At 41.1% G+C, this 21,547-nt stretch overlaps 1 protein-coding gene across 1 annotated transcript; it reads left to right on the forward strand.

Annotated features, from left to right (window-relative positions):
• The first annotated feature begins 12,446 nt into the window (after nt 1-12,446).
• On the forward strand, nt 12,447-19,470 carry pxylp1 (2-phosphoxylose phosphatase 1). Its single transcript, XM_079695359.1, has 2 exons — nt 12,447-12,615; nt 17,690-19,470. Exons 1-2 carry the CDS (start codon nt 12,516-12,518, stop codon nt 18,712-18,714), a joined length of 1,125 nt encoding a protein of 374 aa, XP_079551485.1. The 5' UTR covers nt 12,447-12,515; the 3' UTR covers nt 18,715-19,470.
• Nucleotides 19,471-21,547: the final 2,077 nt, after the last annotated feature.

Here is a 21,547-nt window from a genome sequence, read left to right on the forward strand (position 1 = left end):
AACACAACTCAATGTAATGGCACATATCTTGCTTCTCAATGTCATCTCTTCCTGTTGCCGTCCACACACAGGTAGTTAGTAAGAAGACACAATACAGAAGATTTACCAGTCGAACATGTTCGTTTTCAGATCATTACATGTGTTGCTTTGCCAGCTTTTCCAGTTCTGCAAGAAAGTGTTGCTCTGTCCGGTGTTTACTCCCTTTCCTGTCACCTATGACCTCCTTTATACACCTTGTGCATCTCATCACCCCCACCAACTGTCCAGAATAATACTGAACAATATAGCAAAACGAAATAATACGACATATCAACGTTAAACAGGATTGGCTCCGACACTCGAGACTTGGCGGAAACTCGTTGATGATGTTTTGTCTTTATACCAGAATTTCCTTTCATTTATCAGTCTTTGTCACCGGGGCACAGTTTTCTAGTATACATGCACTGGAGGCAGTTGGGTACTAGGGATGGGAATTTGAAAGCAAATGTATATTCGAATATTCGACCCCCAAAAAAACGCTTAACCGATTAACCGAAATGTACATATCCTATAAAAAAAAAAATGCTGGAATAATAAAAAAAATATATATATTCTAATTTAAAATAAATAAATACATGTCGAAATAAGTATAGAAACCAAGTCGAATTTGTCAAATGTAAGCCTACAGCTTTCATGCTTAAAACATAACTTGTTTTTTAAATGAAAGAGGGATCATACACGAACAACATAACGGGTTAGGGTAACGTAACCCTATCACAACAGAGATCAACAACCTGTAACAGGGCCTGTGCACAGAGTGCAGCTATTCAATACTCATTCTTGTTTAAGAATATGAGCATGTCTACTCAGGGGAGAGGCGGGTGCGGAGGCGATTCACAATCAGGCCAGCTGTAGAGAAGACCCTCTCAGCTGGAACGGAGGTTGCGGGTGTGTTGCGAGCGTTGACGGGGGAGCGCGCTCGTGAATTGTTAGCACCGGAACCTCGCAACGGGGTAACGGCGGAGCGCATTTACGCCGCATTTGGGCATAAGCTGCGGTTTGAGTCTGCGTGATTTGCGTGTAGGGAGGGGCGGAAGCCATGTCGTTAGCTGTGAGTGAAGTATAACGGCACGAGAGAGAGATCAGCACCTGCAGCTCTGCCCGCTGTGAGGGACCGGTGAGCGGAGCAAAACACACCTTTAGACCTAACACACTTAGCTATGGCACTGTCGTATACATTGAATTATTCCATTTGATCATATGTAATCAACTTAGGCACCCTTCCCAAAAAAAATAAAAATAATTTTGAATATTCGATTAATCCCTATTGGGTACCATTTGATAAAAAGCATCCTAAATCCGTTGAAACTATTTTTTTTACAAACTACAAATAATAAGAACATGTTGACATAATATGTGCAAGTTGTTGGTGGTGGCTAACATTGTTATAAAAGTAGAAAACACACATGACATATGTTGGTTTCATGTGTTCATTCGAGTCCTTTAGTGAAGCAAAGCGTTGTTTGTTGCATCTCTGCTGAGCGGAAGAATATTCTTGCAATATTTTGTTTTCATTTCTTACACTTTTTGGGACTTGGATCAACATTGACCGTAAGCATGTTAGCATACGCTCTTTAACGATATTAGATCAGATATCTATTAGATTATTTATGTATTCGTTTAGTTGGCAGGGGACATGCACATTAATGAACACTTAAAACATGAAATGTGCCAAGTGTAAATATGCCGGATTCAGCTTTGAGCTACTTTCCCTTGCTTTTTACTTCCTTTTCCCTCACTTAAAACATTAAGAAAATGAAAATTACAAACATAGCAGTACGCATAGATATAATGCAAGAAAAGAGTATACCCAAGTATTTAGGACACGGTGATACGATATAGCAGCATCGATACATACAGTGCAAGAGAAGATACCCCTGTATTAAAGTGCATTATGGTTAGAGATTAAGAGTGGCTAAAAAACAAATCACATTTTAGAAAAAATATGTAGAACAAACGAAAGTGAAAACAGCCATTTGCTACATTTGTTTCTGATTGAATGTAGAAAACAAAGAATGGAAATGAAAGGGTTAACAAGGAAAACAAATGTGTTTTTTGTGTGGAGTCCGAAGATACAGGCTTTATTCCCACAGTTTCAATTAATCCAGGTCAGAGTGAAGGGCACAGAATGCCACAGGGATTTAAAATGGTTTCCCGAGCAGAGCCCCAGCTCCCTCTTTGTATCACCTCATAAGCTGGAGAGCGAGAGAGAGACACCAAACTACACCAGCTTCTCACATCCTCCCAGAAAAACAGAAAATAAGAAGATACGCTCAGAAAGGTTTGAGGTATTAGTATTTGGAGGCTGAGTTTGTTTTACATTTGAGATATCAGGATGTGTGTGTAGGCATTGAACTATTGCATATGTCAGCAGCAGCGGGTGGGTTTGCTGAGAGACATCTGTTCTGCTGTGCTTTGGTGCCGATGGATACACACATAGAAACAGGATTACACATGTGTGTGCGTGGGTCTGTTGAAGCAGAGTGTTATCTCGCGACACACTCACTGAGGATGTCGCCGCTGCACAAACTACGCACAGATATGAGCGGGGGAAACACACACAGGCTCAAATGAACATTCTTATCTTCTGTATTTCCTTTATCCCAGTTCTCTCGGCTGCAGCCCTTTCTCTCTCCTAAACTGTTGGCAGGCTGTCTGGCTCTTCTTTCAAGAGGGCCAGATAAGAGTCCCTGATTGGAAGTTATTAAAAGCCAGCAAGCCTCAGCTTCAAGACGAGTCTGACATTTATGCAAACTATTCCTGTGGATTCACATGTACTACACACACGCACGCACGCACGCACGCACGCACGCACGCACGCATGCACGCACACACACACACACACACACACACGCACACACACACACACACACACACACACACACACACACGCACACACACACTGCTGGTTTTTTATCTTGACCATATGGTCAATAAATACCCTGTGTGAAATCCCCTTTTTTTTTTTAGGGCTGTGTACCTGAGCTCAGATTTACCCAATCACACATCAGCTCTGCACATCTGGACGCTGTAATCTTTAGAGCTGGCACAGTGACACACTGCGTATCTGCTTCACACATTTAATTCATTACTATTAGATATTTTCAATACGCTTGATCTTTGAACCTTAGCTGAATGTAGGCCATCCAGCAGCACACAAGCCTCTTATGATATCAGAGTCCACTTTATTATCAATATCTCTGTGTGTGTGGCCCAGACAAGGAGACTGAAATGCTGTTTGCTACCGTCCCAAAGATTACAATATATACAATTATGTACATGTATATATATACTTTACTGTTCATACACAAAATACAAATAAAGGGTTAAAATCAAGGCACAATAATACACATATGAGAATAGCAGTGTGTTAGATTGAAAGAGATGAGTATATGTCAAGAGTACAAATATATACAAGTAGTGCAATAACCGTCTGTAGCAGCTAGTAGAAAAACATGTTTGGTAATGGGTGTGTGTCTGTGTGTAAGTGTGTGTGTGTCGAGGGGGGGGGGGTGTTAACATCCAGGTTCATTGACTCTTGGCGCCACCTACACTTCCTCCCTTTGCTGCTCAGCGGCCAACTGCTGTAGTACTCGTGTGTGTGTGTGTGTGTGTGTGTGTGTGTGTGTGTGTGTGTGTGTGTGTGTGTGTGTGTGTGTGTGTGTGTGTGTGTGTGTGTGTGTGTGTGTGTGTGTGTGTGTGTGTGTGTGTGTGTGTGTGTGTGTGTGTGTGTGTGTGTGTGTGTGTGTGTGTGTGTGTGTGTGTGTGTGTGTGTACAGTAGGTGTGTGTTTGTGCAGTGTGTGTTTGTGTGTTTGTACAGAAGTGTAGGAGTGTGTGTGTGTGTGTGTGTGTGTGTGTGTGTGTGTGTGTGTGTGTGTGTGTGTGTGTGTGTGTGTGTGTGTGTGTGTGTGTGTGTGTGTGTGTGTGTGTGTGTGTGTGTGTGTGTGTGTGTGTGTGTGTGTGTGTGTGTGTGTGTGTGTGTGTGTGTGTGTGTGTGTGTGTGTGTGTGTGTAGTAGGGAGCTAGGGAGACTTCATAGTAGATTATGAGGTCATTTAGATCCATAACACGATATCTACACGTTGTTGTGGTCGCTGTCCTTCATAAAAACAAGAGTGGAAAACACAAATATGGCATGTGTGTTTCCCTCATGTATTCATTGAGGGAAAGGGAAGCTCTGGTAGAAGTGTAAAAGACACACTTCATGTACGTCATTATTTATTTGTTTCAATTGTTCATCATTGCATTTTATAATGGAATACATGAGCTTGTTCATCTCAGCTAAGCATAAACATTTCATTGCTATTATTTCGTTTATTTGCTTCACATTTTGGGCACATTTTCTGTGGGCATGTCAGCATTCTGCCGTTAATGAAATGAGACCAGATACCATCTTTTGGAAGTCTTAATATCGCGTAAGGGTTAGCCATTTCCTGCTGAAACTATTTTAATAATCAAATCTACAATAATGTTGCTTTTTCAAATCAGAGTTATTGATCTATTTTATTTTATATGTCAAAGCACAGCTGACGAATATTTTCCTTAAAAGAGTTCTTCAAACGTCCCTGAGTGTAGTTTCCCTGAACCCCTGTTCTGAATAAAGGCTGTTGCCACACTGAGGCTGAATGAGTTCAGCTACACAGTGGTTGTATTTGTGGTTTGAATGTGCTTCTTTTGCAGAGAAATAGAATAACAAGCTTATTAAATATTTCTGTGGTTTCTCTTTCCGTTATAATTTAGTTCTGTTTTCATCTACACCAGCCTTTTACTGGGTAGTACTGAACTATCATACGCCCAGGGCTGGATCCTTAGTGTGTGTGTGTGTGTGTGTGTGTGTGTGTGTGTGTGTGTGTGTGTGTGTGTGTGTGTGTGTGTGTGTGTGTGTGTGTGTGTGTGTGTGTGTGTGTGTGTGTGTGTGTGTGTGTGTGTGTGTGTGTGTGTGTGTGTGTGTGTGTGTGTGTGTGTGTGTGTGTGTGTGTGTGTGTGTGTGTGTGTGTGTGTGTGTGTGTGTGTGTGTATTTTGTGTGAGAGCTGGCACCAGCTTGCAGACCCACTGTCTCCGTCTGCGGTTAACCTCTCTCTCTTCAATCCCTCTCTCTCTCTCTCTCTCTTCAATCCCTCTCTCTCTCTTCTGTCTCTCTCTCTCTCTCTTCAATCCCTCTCTCTTCTGTCTCTCTCTCTCTCTTCAATCCCTCTCTCTCTCTCTTCTGTGTCTCTCTCTCTTCTCTCTCTCTCTTCTCTCTGTCTCTCTCTCTTCTGTCTCTCTCTCTCTCTCTCTCTCTCTCTCTCTCTCTCTCTCTCTCTCTCTCTCTCTCTCTCGTTTCTCTTCATCCTCCAGCAGCACAGTCTTTGTCAGTTCTTTTTTGTCTCTCTGCATCCCATTTACTTCCATTTCAGTCTGGCACTCTCCAGTGTTTAAACCACATCATCTCATATCCTCTCCTGTTTATTCCTCCCCCTCACTTTACCCGTCTTTTCATCCCCTTTCTTCCCTCATCACTAAGCTCTCTCCTCGTCCTATCCAGTGGTAATAATCCCCGCTTAATGTAATTGGGCTCTGTAATCTTTGGTTAGCAACAATCATCCTAATAGTCAGCCGGGCTTTTTGTCCACACGAGTGTCCCCGTCCACTGACGTCTAGCCTCACGATGTGGCCAATTAAATCTGGATTTCCACAGACTCCCCTCAGCAAATGTATCTGCTGACGACCGCGCAGAATCTCCCTCATTCCACCACTCATGCGCCTGGTGGTCAGGCTTAGGGAGTCATTATAACATGTAACAGGATTACTAGTATCTTTTTAAAGAATAGCGACTTCTTACAGGATTACAATGCTACGATAGATTTGATAGAGGACATATTACACTCATTTCCAGGTTCATATCAGTATGTAGTGTCTCTACTTTAAAGAGTCCTCTCCTGCTGATGTTCAGGTGTATATCAGTATGTAGTGTCTCTACTTTAAAGAGTCCTCTCCTGCTGATGTTCAGGTGTATATCAGTATGTAGTGTCTCTACTTTAAAGAGTCCTCTCCTGCTGATGTTCAGGTGTATATCAGTATGTAGTGTCTCTACTTTAAAGAGTCCTCTCCTGCTGATGTTCAGGTGTATATCAGTATGTAGTGTCTCTACTTTAAAGAGTCCTCTCCTGCTGATGTTCAGGTTCATATCAGTATGTAGTGTCTCTACTTTAAAGAGTCCTCTCCTGCTGATGTTCAGGTGTATATCAGTATGTACTGTCTCTACTTTAAAGAGTTCTCTCCTGCTGATGTTCAGGTGTATATCAGTATGTACTGTCTCTACTTTAAAGAGTTCTCTCCTGCTGATGTTCAGGTGTATATCAGTATGTAGTGTCTCTACTTTAAAGAGTCCTCTCCTGCTGATGTTCAGGTGTATATCAGTATGTAGTGTCTCTGCTTTAAAGAGTCCTCTCCTGCTGATGTTCAGGTGTATATCAGTATCTAGTGTCTCTACTTTAAAGAGTCCTCTCCTGCTGATGTTCAGGTGTATATCAGTATGTAGTGTCTCTACTTTAAAGAGTCCTCTCCTGCTGATTTTCAGGTGTATATCGGTATGTAGTGTCTCTACTTTAAAGAGTCCTCTCCTGCTGATGTTCAGGTGTATATCAGTATGTAGTGTCTCTACTTTAAAGAGTCCTCTCCTGCTGATGTTCAGGTGTATATCAGTATGTAGTGTCTCTACTTTAAAGAGTCCTCTCCTGCTGATGTTCAGGTGTATATCAGTATGTAGTGTCTCTACTTTAAAGAGTCCTCTCCTGCTGATGTTCAGGTGTATATCAGTATGTAGTGTCTCTACTTTAAAGAGTCCTCTCCTGCTGATGTTCAGGTGTATATCAGTATGTAGTGTCTCTACTTTAAAGAGTCATCTCCTGCTGATGTTCAGGTGTATATCAGTATGTAGTGTCTCTACTTTAAAGAGTCCTCTCCTGCTGATGTTCAGGTGTATATCAGTATGTAGTGTCTCTACTTTAAAGAGTCCTCTCCTGCTGATGTTCAGGTGTATATCAGTATGTAGTGTCTCTACTTTAAAGAGTCCTCTCCTGCTGATGTTCAGGTGTATATCAGTATGTAGTGTCTCTACTTTAAAGAGTCCTCTCCTACTGATGTTCAGGTGTATATCAGTATGTAGTGTCTCTACTTTAAAGAGTTCTCTCCTGCTGATGTTCAGGTGTATATCAGTATTTAGTGTCTACTTTAAAGAGTCCTCTCCTGCTGATGTTCAGGTGTATATCAGTATGTAGTGTCTCTACTTTAAAGAGTCCTCTCCTGCTGATGTTCAGGTGTATATCAGTATGTAGTGTCTCTAATTTAAAGAGTCCTCTCCTGCTGATGTTCAGGTGTATATCAGTATGTAGTGTCTCTACTTTAAAGAGTCCTCTCCTGCTGATGTTCAGGTGTATATCAGTATGTAGAGTCTCTACTTTAAAGAGTCCTCTCCTGCTGATGTTCAGGTGTATATCAGTATGTAGTGTCTCTACTTTAAAGAGTCCTCTCCTGCTGATGTTCAGGTGTATATCAGTATGTAGTGTCTCTACTTTAAAGAGTCCTCTCCTGCTGATGTTCAGGTGTATATCAGTATGTAGTGTCTCTACTTTAAAGAGTCCTCTCCTGCTGATGTTCAGGTGTATATCAGTATGTAGTGTCTCTACTTTAAAGAGTCCTCTCCTGCTGATGTTCAGGTGTATATCAGTATGTAGTGTCTCTACTTTAAAGAGTCCTCTCCTGCTGATGTTCAGGTGTATATCAGTATGTAGTGTCTCTACTTTAAAGAGTTCTCTCCTGCTGATGTTCAGGTGTATATCAGTATTTAGTGTCTACTTTAAAGAGTCCTCTCCTGCTGATGTTCAGGTGTATATCAGTATGTAGTGTCTCTACTTTAAAGAGTCCTCTCCTGCTGATGTTCAGGTGTATATCAGTATGTAGTGTCTCTACTTTAAAGAGTCCTCTCCTGCTGATGTTCAGGTGTATATCAGTATGTAGTGTCTCTACTTTAAAGAGTCCTCTCCTGCTGATGTTCAGGTGTATATCAGTATGTAGAGTCTCTACTTTAAAGAGTCCTCTCCTGCTGATGTTCTGGTGTATATCAGTATGTAGTGTCTCTACTTTAAAGAGTCCTCTCCTGCTGATGTTCAGGTGTATATCAGTATGTAGTGTCTCTACTTTAAAGAGTCCTCTCCTGCTGATGTTCAGGTGTATATCAGTATGTAGTTATTCAGTAAATGTTATATATTCTCTTGCGTTTAATAGCATTGATATTGAGGTAATCCAAAAGTAACAGAAAGTAATCCGGTTACATGACTTGAGACACTTAGATTAGGTTTCTGATTACATTTATTTACAGGTACATACTAATTGTAATTGATTACATTATAGGTAACTCGGCAGCTCTGCTGGCGTTGCATGTATTACTGTTCAAGTGATGTATAGCTCACAGAGAAGAGAGCAGACAACTGCTGCTGATGCAACGTGACAAGAACATAACAATTCGCTCAAAACAATAACAAAATGTAGGCTTGTGTCAAAACAGATCTGAAACCAGAGTTTTTATTTGAAGGGGAACTGCATGGTGAAGAATGTCCTTGTAGCTGGAGAGTGTTCGATGCATGAATATGTTCACTGTGTTCACTCTGTTCCAAAAAAAAAAACGGATTAAGGGTGAAGACAGAAGGTTGTTGTTTTTTTATGCGCTGTCCCTGAACCAGTGATCACTATGGAAACTGTGTGTGTGCATGTGCGTGCGCGAGCGTGTGTGTGTGCCTTTTAATCTGAGCTGCACAGTTGAGCTGTAGCTCCCACAGATTTGATATATTAAAGTGTAATCTTCAATCATCTCTAATCTATCAGATCACCGATTGCTACTCTGGCTGCCGTGACCCCTGTGTGTGTCCGTGTGCATGTGTGTGTGTCCGTGTGCATGTGTGTGTGTGTGTGTGTGTGTGTGTGTGTGTCCGTGCTTGTGTGTGTGAACGTGAGTGTGTGTCCCCTAAATAAAAACATTTCACTTTCATCTTTTTATATCTCCGAGCATTTCCCATATTCCCTCCCACACACGTTGCAATGGGCTGTAGTGCAGCAGTGTTAGAGTGACACCTGCTGGTAGATGAGGGAAGTGGCCCCTAAAGGGAGTAGATACTGAACATGAGAAAGCAATCACTATTAAGATTTATTGAGTACTTGTTAAGAGGGAAATTACTTTGAAATCACTATTTAATTTTATATAGACCTAGTTGACGACAGTATGCTTATGGATTATTAGTATTTTGTCTGAAACAGCTATTTAAACCTGAAGACATTTAGTTTACACTGATGGTCAATGGAGAACATTTTCAGGCAACCTCCTATATTGACGGGAGCGATCTAAAAGCTATTTAAAATGACCATAAATAACATTTACATACCCAAAGTACCACAAATCTTAACCATTACATTGTGATGTCTTCATAAAAGATGACGGAAGGCAGGTGTATTTGGAAACCTCAGTAAGAGCTTTAAATAAAAGAATAAACTGAAACAGCTTAATAAAGTTTAGCCATTGTTAATTTCATTACATGTACACTGTTCCTACTGTCACATGTTAAAATGTCAGCTAGGCTTATTTCCTAAACATGAGGGAAGGCGTGTAGACGATTCATAAAAAAGTAACTTGCAAACCAAACGTGTTACTTTAAAGTATATTTTTTTAAAGATTTTCTCTGGCACCATGCCTCTTTTCAAGTAACAGGATGACTCTATACAAATGGTATAGTAAAAGTCCCATGATAATATTTTACAGCAAGATTATTTTCTAGATTGAACTTCCGCCTCCTTCAAGTCATCAAAATATGTTGTTGCAGAGACACATGCTTTGAATCCACAGCGGGGCCAATAAGGCAGCTGCTCAGAGGTCAGGAACACAAGCTGTGGTTTCAACAGGAAGCTCCGTCGAGTCTGTGAGAAACTGTGTGACTGGTTCACAGCATAAGAACACAGTATAACTATTAGTGACACCATGTTTGTTTTAAAGGTCACCTATTATACTTTTTTTCATCAATATATCACAGGTCTCAGATATATCCAGAACCTGTCTCTGATTGGCTGAAACACCAAAACAGATCATTGCAGCATTACCCATAATCCCCTCTGTTTCAGCCCTGTTTCCAAAGAGCTGATTCTCTGTCTGTTACTTTAGATGAAAATAAGGAGCCCCTCCCCACGCCCCTCTGAGAGACATTTGGTTACAAAGAACTAAATGGTGCTCTAGGAGGAGATTCAGGTGATAAGGGGGGGGGTTACCTTGGTTGCTGATTGGCTAATGGTTACTCAAGCCAAAACATCGTTATGACATCATAAAGTGGCCAAAATCTGATCAGATCATTTTCAGACAGGTTTTTATAGAAATGGATCAAAAAGAGAGAGAATCTTTGTTCCTGAAACTTTCAGAGTCTCTTTCCACAGAGGGGACACATGTTGATGTAGAAGAGACATGAAGAAGAGGGGACACATGTTGATGTAGAAGAGACATGAGGAAGAGGGGACACATGTTGATGTAGAAGAGACATGAAGAAGAGGGGACACATGTTGATGTAGAAGAGACATAAAGAAAAGGGGACACATGTTGATGTGGAAGAGACATGGAGAAGAGGGGACACATGTTGATGTAGAAGAGACATGGAGAAGAGGGGACACATGTTGATGTAGAAGAGACATGGAGAAGAGGGGACAAATGTTGATGTAGAAGAGACATGAAGAAGAGGGGACACATGTTGATGAAGAAGAGACATGAAGAAGAGGGGACACATGTTGATGTAGAAGAGACATGAAGAAGAGGGGACACATGTTGATGTAGAAGAGACATGAAGAAGAGGGGACACATGTTGATGTAGAAGAGACATGAAGAAGAGGGGACACATGTTGATGTAGAAGAGACATGAATTAGAGGGGACACATGTTGATGTAGAAGAGACATGAAGAAGAGGGGACACATGTTGATGTAGAAGAGACATGAAGAAGAGGGGACACATGTTGATGTAGAAGAGACATGAAGAAGAGGGGACACATGTTGATGTAGAAGAGACATGAAGAAGAGGGGACACATGTTGATGTAGAAGAGACATGGAGAAGAGGGGACACATGTTGATGTAGAAGAGACATGAAGAAGAGGGGACACATGTTGATGTAGAAGAGACATGAAGAAGAGGGGACACATGTTGATGTAGAAGAGACATGGAGAAGAGGGGACACATGTTGATGTAGAAGAGACATGAAGAAGAGGGGACACATGTTGATGTAGAAGAGACATGAAGAAGAAGGGACACATGTTGATGTAGAAGAGACATGAAGAAGAGGGGACACATGTTGATGTAGAAGAGACATGAAGAAGAGGGGACACATGTTGATGTAGAAGAGACATGAAGAAGAGGGGACACATGTTGATGTAGAAGAGACATGAAGAAGAGGGGACACATGTTGATGTAGAAGAGACATGAAGAAGAAGGGACACATGTTGATGTAGAGGAGACATGAAGAAGAGGGGACACATGTTGATGTAGAAGAGACAGGAAGAAGAGGGGACACATGTTGATGTAGAAGAGACATGAAGAAGAGGGGACACATGGTGATGTAGAGGAGACATGAAGAAGAGGGAACACATGTTGATGTAGAAGAGACATGAAGAAGAGGGGACACATGTTGATGTAGAAGAGACATGAAGAAGAGGGGACACATGTTGATGTAGAAGAGACATGAAGAAGAGGGGACACATGGTGATGTAGAGGAGACATGAAGAAGAGGGGACACATGTTGATGTAGAAGAGACATGAAGAAGAGGGGACACATGTTGATGTAGAAGAGACATGAAGAAGAGGGGACACTTGTTGATGTAGAAGAGACATGAAGAAGAGGGGACACATGTTGATGTAGAAGAGACATGAAGAAGAGGGGACACATGTTGATGTAGAAGAGACATGAAGAAGAGGGGACACATGTTGATGTAGAGGAGACATGAAGAAGAGGGGACACATGTTGATGTAGAAGAGACATGAAGAAGAGGGGACACATGTTGATGTAGAAGAGACATGAAGAAGAGGGGACACTTGTTGATGTAGAAGAGACATGAAGAAGAGGGGACACATGTTGATGTAGAAGAGACATGAAGAAGAGGGGACACATGTTGATGTAGAAGAGACATGGAGAAGAGGGGACACATGTTGATGTAGAAGAGACATGAAGAAGAGGGGACACATGTTGATGTAGAAGAGACATGGAGAAGAGGGGACACATGTTGATGTAGAAGAGACATGAAGAAGTGGATTTTGCACAATAGGTGACCTTTAATATCACAATAATAAACACAGCCCTAGCAGCAGAATTGAGAAACCATGAGTTTGTATTTTTACAAGTCTGTCTCTTAACATTATCCTCCCCTCCCTCCCCCTACAGGAAGCCGTCCCACCCCCTGCTGAACTCCTTCATCCGTCACATGGGTCAGGGGGCCCAGGGCCACTGGGAGTCTCCGCTGGGCTCCGTCCCCCGCCTGCCCAACCACAGCGCCTGTGAGATGGGAGAACTCACGCAGACAGGTGGGCTGGAACCACATGATTTACATTTGTATCATCAACCAGAGCTGTACAAATACACTGGACACTGACCAGTTTGCATTGCATTTCATTTTTATGTAATCCGTTCATGGTATGCACAACTTAATGTATAACAATTATTTACTAAACATGTCTCTATAAACACACCGTACCCAGAAAGGAAAATAATCTTATATTACCTGCCCCAAAATAATTAGAAATAGATGTTCTGTCCTTCATATTTTCATAATCACAGCCAATCATAACAGTATCGTAGGAAAACAAGAAAACACAAAAACAGACTTAGTTCCCACTTGACAGTTAACGGAAAGAAACAAAACACCAAAACATCACATGTACGAGGAAGACACTCTCATCTGAGTCCTACTGATGTATGAGTATGAGAGTATTAATCAGTGATGCAAATTAGTCGCTTTTCGGCGCCTCCCGCTATTTTAACGCTGATTTGGGTGACTTGTGTAATTCGTGGAGAGCCGAAGAGTTTTCGTTTTTGGGGGGGGGGGGGGGGGGGTCCGTCAGTCCGTCCGACTGACGGACGGACGGACAACTTCTCACTTCAAAAAAGAAGAAGAAATCTAGATCGCAAAATAATTAAACAAGCGAGTGCCTGTTTTTCCTGGCCAAGGACAGGTTCATTGAACACAACACGAGCGTAACGTGTCTTCACCATAGGTCTTCACGTGGTTATGTCTCGTCTGAGTAACGGAGACGGAGAGCATCGGAACGCCGCTCCAGCTCTTCAAATATTGCAGTACCCATAAGGAGCCGTACACATGGCGCAGTGTTTGCGAGGCTGTGTCTTTAGTTGTAAGCACAGTGGCGATCTGTTGTTATTAGCATCTGGTTAGCTAGCTATGCTAACGAATTTAAAGAGCTTTTCTACAACCAGGTGGAAGAGAGCTCTCTCCTGAGAGGCTCAAATAACCTCAGCTCAGTGAGGTTAAGGCACACCTTGATATGATCATTATAGTTATTAATGAGACATTAGAGACTCAATTATTAATAGGTATAAAATACTATATGACAGTAACAAAAAAAAGTTGTTAAAAATAACAAGAATAGAGTTTGAAAGGGGAGTGATTTGTAAAATATCCAAAAAGAAAAATCTGTCATTGTCAGATGGTATATTACGCTGTTTTTTTTCTGCTTCGAATAGTTCTCTCTTTTTTCTCCATACCTGTGTTTGCATCACTGATTAATAGTTAAACATTTCATCCATAACTTCCATGTATATTTGCTCCTTTTTTTCAGGGTTCTTACGGTCATTGAAAACCTGGAAAAGTCATGGAAATTCAAAATGCTAATTCCAGGCCTTAGAAAAGTTATGGAAATGTAACTAAAGTTGCATCAAATATAATTTATATTTTATCTAATCGCCAAAATAGTTATACTATAATGATAATAAATACTGTATCGTAGGGCTGCTCGATTATGGCAAAAATCATTATCACGATTATTTTGGTCAATAATTGATATCACGATTATTAAATACGATTATTCATTGACTTTGAAAACATCCATTTATTGAACTTTAAAACAAATAATAATTTGAACAGTATCTTTTTAACTGTTGATTACCCTGAACGTATAATTCAACTGAAAAACCAATACAAAAATAAATTATACATTTAAATAAATAATATCAAAATAATAAATACCAATAAACAAGTTCAACAAATATTTGGAGCGCACTTCCACAAGCTACTAAACATACAGGACTGTCTCAGAAAATTAGAATATTGTGATAAAGTTCTTTATTTTCTGTAATGCAATTAAAAAAACAAAAATGTCATACATTCTGGATTCATTACAAATCAACTGAAATATTGCAAGCCTTTTATTATTTTAATATTGCTGATTATGGCATACAGCTTAAGAAAACTCAAAAATCCTATCTCAAAAAATTAGAATAGTTCCTCAGACCAAGTAAAAAAAAAAGATTTATAACAGCAAAACACAATCAAACATTTGAAAATGTCCATTAATGCACTCAGTACTTGGTTGGGAATCCTTTTGCACGGATTACTGCATCAATGCGGCGTGGCATGGAGGCAATCAGCCTGTGGCATTGCTGAGGTGTTATGGATGCCCAGGATGCTTCAATAGCGGCCTTTAGCTCATTAGCATTGTTGGGTCTGGTGTCTTTCAGCTTCTTCTTCACAATACCCCACATATTCTCTATGGGGTTCAGGTCAGGGGAATTTGCAGGCCAATCGAGGACAGTAATGCCATGGTCAGTACACCAGTTACTGGTGGTTTTGGCACTGTGGGCAGGTGCCAGATCATGCTGGAAAATGAATTCCTCATCTCCATAGAGCTTTTCAGCAGACGGAAGCATGTAGTGCTCTAAAATCTCTTGGTACACAGCTGCATTTACTCTGGGCTTGATGAAACACAGTGGACCAACACCAGCAGCTGACATGGCTCCCCAAACCATCGCTGACTGTGGGAACTTCACACTGGATTTCAAGCAACTTGGATTTTGCTCCTCTCCAGCCTTTCTCCAGACTCTGGCGCCTTGACTTCCAAATGAAATACAAAACTTGCTTTCGTCTGAAAAGAGGACTTTGGACCACTGTGCAACTGTCCAGTGCTTCTTTTCCTTAGCCCAAGTCAGACGCCTCTTCCGTTGTCTTGAGTTCAGAAGTGGCTTGACCATGGGAATACGGCTATTGTAGCCCATTTCCCGGACACGTCTGTGAACAGTGACTTTTGATACCTGGACTCCAGCTTCAGTCCACTGTCTTTGAAGCTCCCCCAAATTCTGGAAGCGACTCTTCTTCACAATGCTGTTAAGGCTGCGGTCATCTCTCTTGGTTGTGCAGCGTTTCCTGCCACATTTCCCCCTTCCAACAGACTTTTTGTGGATGTGCTTTGAAACTGCACTCTGTGAACAGCTTGCTCTTTGAGAAATTTCTTTTTGTGTCTTACCCTCCTGATGGAGGGTGTCAATGACGGTCCTCTGGACAGCAGTCAGATCAGCAGTCTTCCCCATACTTGTGATTTAGTTTACTGAACCAAGCTGAGTGTTTTTCAAGGCTCAGGAAACCCTTGCAGGTGTTTCGAGTTAATTAGACGATTCAAGTGATTCGTTGAACACCCTACTAGTATACTTTTTCATGATATTCTAATATTTAGAGATAGGATTTTTGAGTTTTCTTAAGCTGTATGCCATAATCAGCAATATTAAAATAATAAAAGGCTTGCAATATTTCAGTTGATTTGTAATGAATCCAGAATGTATGACATTTTTGTTTTTTTAATTGCATTACAGAAAATAAAGAACTTTATCACAATATTCTAATTTTCTGAGACAGTCCTGTATATAAATATGATAAATAAAAAAAAAATTAGACAAAAATAAATGAGATCAAATATGTTGCAGTGCTCTGTCACAACCTGTCCTTTTTTTCGATTATGTTGTTTCCGTAATTGTGGCTGGCCAAAATCGTAATTGCTATTAAAATACGATTAATTGCACAGCCCTACTGTATCGTATAGTTATGAAACGTAAAATGGCATTTACCTGTCGAGGTGTTTTGCTGGTGAGAGATTTGAGTTGCTTTAGCGTGTAGAAGCTAGTAAGCCTATTGGATTTGTTTTAGATAGGCTCAACATGTTTCATATGCAGACCTTATTTTCCTGTTCCATGTTAAAATAAACCATTTTCAATGGAACCGCTGAGAAAGAGTAATTTCTTTGGTCATGGAACATTAGGTAAAGGTCCTGGAGAAGTCATTAAAAATCATTGGTGAAAAAGTGCATGAACCCTGAACTTGATTCCTGTCACTACATGCCCCTTAATACACCGACGCAAAATCCTATTTACTGCGATCAAAAAGCAGTGAACGATCCAGCTCGCTGCAAACAAAGGGAGGCATATAATACAAATAAAGAAAAAGAAAAACTGACTTAAATCCAATGAATACATTTTGTTCTAATCAAGATTATTTCAGGACTAAAATCTTGTTTTTAAGATTTATTAAACATGTTTTAATAGAATCTCGAAAAAAAGGGCAATTCTGTAAATGAATCTACAAGTCAGGAATAATAAACATTAGAGCCTTTTCTCCCTCTTGACACAGTTTGTTAAGACACATTCAAACCTTCATCTTGTTTACTTTTTTTCCAGGTGTGGTTCAGCAAATAGATATTTTTGTCGATTAACTAAAAGGGGACCTATCATGCAAAATGCGTTTTTCGATGTCTTTTATACATATACAAGATGTGTCCCCGGTGTGTCGGGGAACTCACGCAGCGTCAGAAAATAAAACCCTCTCTCTTTTCCCCCGTACCCAAATCTCTAAAAACGGGGGAACAACGGAGCTGATCCAGATTTGCGTCCGATATGACGTAATATCTGAAATGTGGACCCACGGCCCTATCAGAAACGTTGCTATCAGAAACAATGCCCGACTGTTTTGGACGTAATATGGTCGGTGTTTACATTAGCATCGCTAACACTCAGAGCTAACCTGTACTGGAGAGCATGTGTGTGAAGAAGCAGGAAGTAAAAAGGAACTCACCTTGTGGTATAACCGGCAAGAGAGAAAGCCTTTGAGCTCCATACTGTTTCAGAGATAATCCTTGATAATCCATGATATGGCGTTTCATCACTGCAGTATCTGCCGGTAGAATGTCCCGCATGAGCAGGCATAAGCTCCGCCCCTCTTTTTGATCAACATTTTTTTTTTTTAAAGCTTTATTCCCCAAATCAGCACTTTTGAAACAGGAAGTGAAATAGAGGGATATGAGGCATGGCTAGAATGGGTGATCTGTTTGGTATTTTGAGCAAAACACTTCATAGACATGTTTTTTATATATTTGTAAATATCTGAGACCTATGCTATTGCCTAAGAATAGCATGATAGGTGCACTTTAACTAAATTAGGAAAAACTTCAATAGAAACGTTGGATGAAAAGAAAAAAGACATTCAGTGCAGCCCTGATTTTCTTCTGACCAATGTAGTAATAAACAATTCTGCAAATCAACCTACGAGTAATTAACAGTTAACATTAGAGCAATATCAATTCAATCTTGTTTGATTCTCCCCAGGTGTGGTTCAGCACCTGCGCAACGGGCAGCTCCTCCACAAAGCCTACAGGCGGCACAGCTTCCCCCCCGCAGACTGGACGCCCCGCCAGGTGTGGCTGGAGACCACCGGTAAGAGCCGCACCCTGCAGAGCGGACTAGCCTTCCTCTACGGCCTTCTGCCGGACTTCGATTGGACGAAACTGAACGTCCGTCACCAGTGGAGCACGTTGTTCTGCGGCTCGGCGTGCGACTGCCCCGCCAGAAACAGACACCTGGAGGAGGAGCAGAGGAGACAGTACCGCCTCAGGGTGAGCGACACCCAGCTGGAGAGGACGTACGCTGACATGGCGCGCACTTTAGGTCTTCTAACCCGACAGCTGAGGGCCGCAAACCCCATCGACTCCCTGCTGTGCCACCTGTGCCACGGCATCTCTTTCCCATGTGTTCCTATGGGAGACGGCTCATACGGATGCCTCACGATGGCTCAGTTCGCCGTCATTCGCCGACAGCAGCTAGATGATGAGGTGGATCGGAGACGAGCGGGGCTGTATCATAAATACGCCATCTTGGCCATGTACCCCTACCTCAATCGGACTGCCACAAAGATGGAGCGTGTCGCCAAGGACAACGAGGCGGGCAGAGCGCGGCGGGCAGGAGGCGAGGAGGTCTTCTCGCTGTCTTCAGCCCACGATGTTACCGTGGCGCCGCTGCTCAGCGCTTTGGGGCTCGAGGAGGCGCGATTCCCACGTTTTGCTGCACGATTAGTCTTTGAGCTGTGGAAGAGTCCTCCGGCCGCGCAAGGACAACAGAAGAAGAAAGCCGGGAAAGGCGACAAGTCGAAGGTGAAAGACGGAGAAGTGTTCATCAGGGTGCTTTACAACGGCGAGGACGTGACATATCACACATCCTTCTGTCGCTCACACGTCACAAACACCAACCAGCCGCTCTGCCCTCTGAAGAACTTCCTGTCGTTTGTCAGGAGAGACATGTTCAGTGTGGTGAACGCCACGTCCTACCAGGAGGCGTGCTCCAAGCGCCCTGTTTGATGGAGAGGAGGGTGAAGGTTGTTTCACTTTTTTGCGTTTCGTTTTCCACTTTTGAAGACGGTGCACTTTTATGCTGCTCATACAATTCCTACATCTTTTTAAATGTATATAGCGGTACATTCCTGAGCACACACACAGTACTGTACATCACGTCTTTGTAAGATCGGTATCTAACCTTTTTTGGTCGGTTTTCCTAAGCGTCTCCGTAAGAGTCATTCAAGGGAAGTTGTATGGCACTTAGCCACTTTATTCCTATATTCCATATTACCGTGGAATTCCAGTATTTCCCAAATGCTTGCAATAAAAAGGAATATTGAAACGGGAAATAATATGCTGAAATAATGATTCACGAGTAATATTTTGAGTACAATAAATCTTTTCAATGAAAATTACACTTTGGGCTAGTTATGGCCACATTACTCAATATGACTCCTTTGTATTAGCATTCATTTTAATATTTATTCATTGCATTCTCTGTTTAATGATGAGGGTTATTTCTATACGTTGACACGTTGCTGTAGGTGATTTTTGTTTTCTTACATTTATTTACAACTGCAGAACTGAATCTGCTTTCATATCAACTGGTGATTTAACAGATCCACTTTTTTTATTTGCTTGTAGTAAACTGAATCAAATAAAAGTTCATTCTGCGCAGAAATGTTCAAATCAATTGCTGTAACGTGGTTTCCTGGATCCTGGTGGTATGTTGGTATCAGAGGTGGGAAGTATTAAAGGGGACCTATCTTGCAAAATGCACTTTTTGATGTCTTTTATTCATAAATATGTCTCCCCGGTGTGTCAGGGTGCTCACACAGCGTCAGAAAACAAAACCCTTTCTCTTTTCCTCCACGTCTTTTAAAAACGGGGACAACGAGCGGATACAGATTTGCTGCCGATATTACGTAATTTCGGATGATGGACCCCCAGAAAGTTGCTATCAGAAACTATGCCTGACGTGTTTTGGACGTGATCTCGTCTTTGTTTACATTAGCAAGCCTCACTAACACTCTTTGTGATATGGACCTTGAGTCTGAAATAAAGATTGAAAATCAACTCAGAGCTAACCTGTGCTGTAGAGCACCTGTTTAAAAAGCAGGAAATAAAGCAGGAAATAAAAAAAGGAACTCACCTTGTGATAAACCTGCAAGAGAAAAAGCATTTGAGCTCCATACTGTTTCAGAAATAATCCTTGATGTGGTTTAGAACAGGATGGCGTTTTATCAAAGCAGAATTTAACTTTATCTCCGGTAGAATTCTGATCAGGCATTAGCTCCTCCTCCTCTTTTTTTTTTTCCAAAATCAGCGTTTCTCTAACAGCTGGAATAGAGGGATATGAGGGATGTCTAAAATGCATGATCTGTTTGTATTTTGAGAAAAACACATCATATTTTTATATATCTGAGACCCATAATATAGTATATGCCTTAAAATAGCATGAGAGGTGACCTTTAAGTACATTTACTCAAGTACAATTTTGAGGTACTTTCATGTTATGCTACTGTGTACTTCTACTCCACTACAGTTCAGAGGTAAATGGTGTACTTTTACTCCCCTACATGTATTTAATATCTTTAGTTACTTTACAGATGTGGATGAATGATGTGAAATCTAATCAAGTGTTAAATCAGACTTTAGTTCCACCTGGAGTAAATCCACAAGCTACCCTGCAGTATACAAAGTCATTCAAACTAGCTGCACCTTTACCAGCTTTGAAAACACTTTCATGATCAATCATTATAAAACATATCATATATATTATTCTGAAATGGACCAATCTGCACAACGACTACTTTTACTGTCGCTACTTTCACTATATTTTGATGAGAATACTTTTCTACTTTTAATTGAGGATCATTTTGAATGCGGGACTTTTACTGTAACAGAGTATTCCTACACTCTGGTACTTCTACTTTTACTCAAGTACAAGATCTGAGTACTTCTACTTTTACTCAAGTACAAGACCTGAGTACTTCTACTTTTACTGAAGTACACGATCTGGGTACTTCTACTTTTACTCAAGTACAACATCTGAGTACTTCTACTCTATAGCTTCATGACTGATGATTTGTTTAAATTGCAGTCTCTTACTCGGCTACCACTAGATGGCATATTAGCTCCACAAACCTCATCCAACTCATCTGCTGCCATCAGTTATCCACTTTGTCAACAGTGCTGCAGGAGCACAGCACACAGTCGATACATTTATATAAATGTTAAAATGTTGCGTCCCTATCCCCCCCCCAGAAGTCATGTGTCATCATCATTAGGGACATAATACAACGCTGACAAGATATCAATTGCACAGCTCATTTTCAAAAGTGCCTCAGTGTACTCACACTGCTGTTTCTCCTCTCTGAATCCCCAGAATCAGGAGAGTATTGACTGGAAAAATGCAATAACAAGAGTGAGTGGGGTAAATTACATTTGCAGTATATGGATGTTATATTTGTCCTGGCACTAGACGGTGAATAAATTGTTACACAATGCTGTAGACGGATCACAAATATCATCTGCTGGAGTAAGAGTTTTTATTTTGTTACTCTGAAGAGATATTTGTTCAAATTAGGAGCTAATAAGGATAATCTCCTCAGGTGACCAAAGCTTGAATATAAATTTTTATGAATTTACTTAATTTAGTTGTGACTAAAATCATCTCGGTGTGAAAATATTTGAAAAATCCCATTTCATTTAATGCTGAGTCACTCCTTGAACTCCACTTCACATCTCAATCCCAAAGTTGGAGTCTAAGCGCTTAAGTCGATGCTAATTTATTCCCAAACTTTCCCCGGTCGCATCCAAACCTTCTCCCGGTCCATTTCCCGTGTTATGCCAT

This window comes from Notothenia rossii (genome assembly GCF_949606895.1).
Source record: "Notothenia rossii genome assembly, contig: scaffold_465, whole genome shotgun sequence".
Taxonomy (NCBI): Eukaryota; Metazoa; Chordata; class Actinopteri; order Perciformes; family Nototheniidae; genus Notothenia; species Notothenia rossii.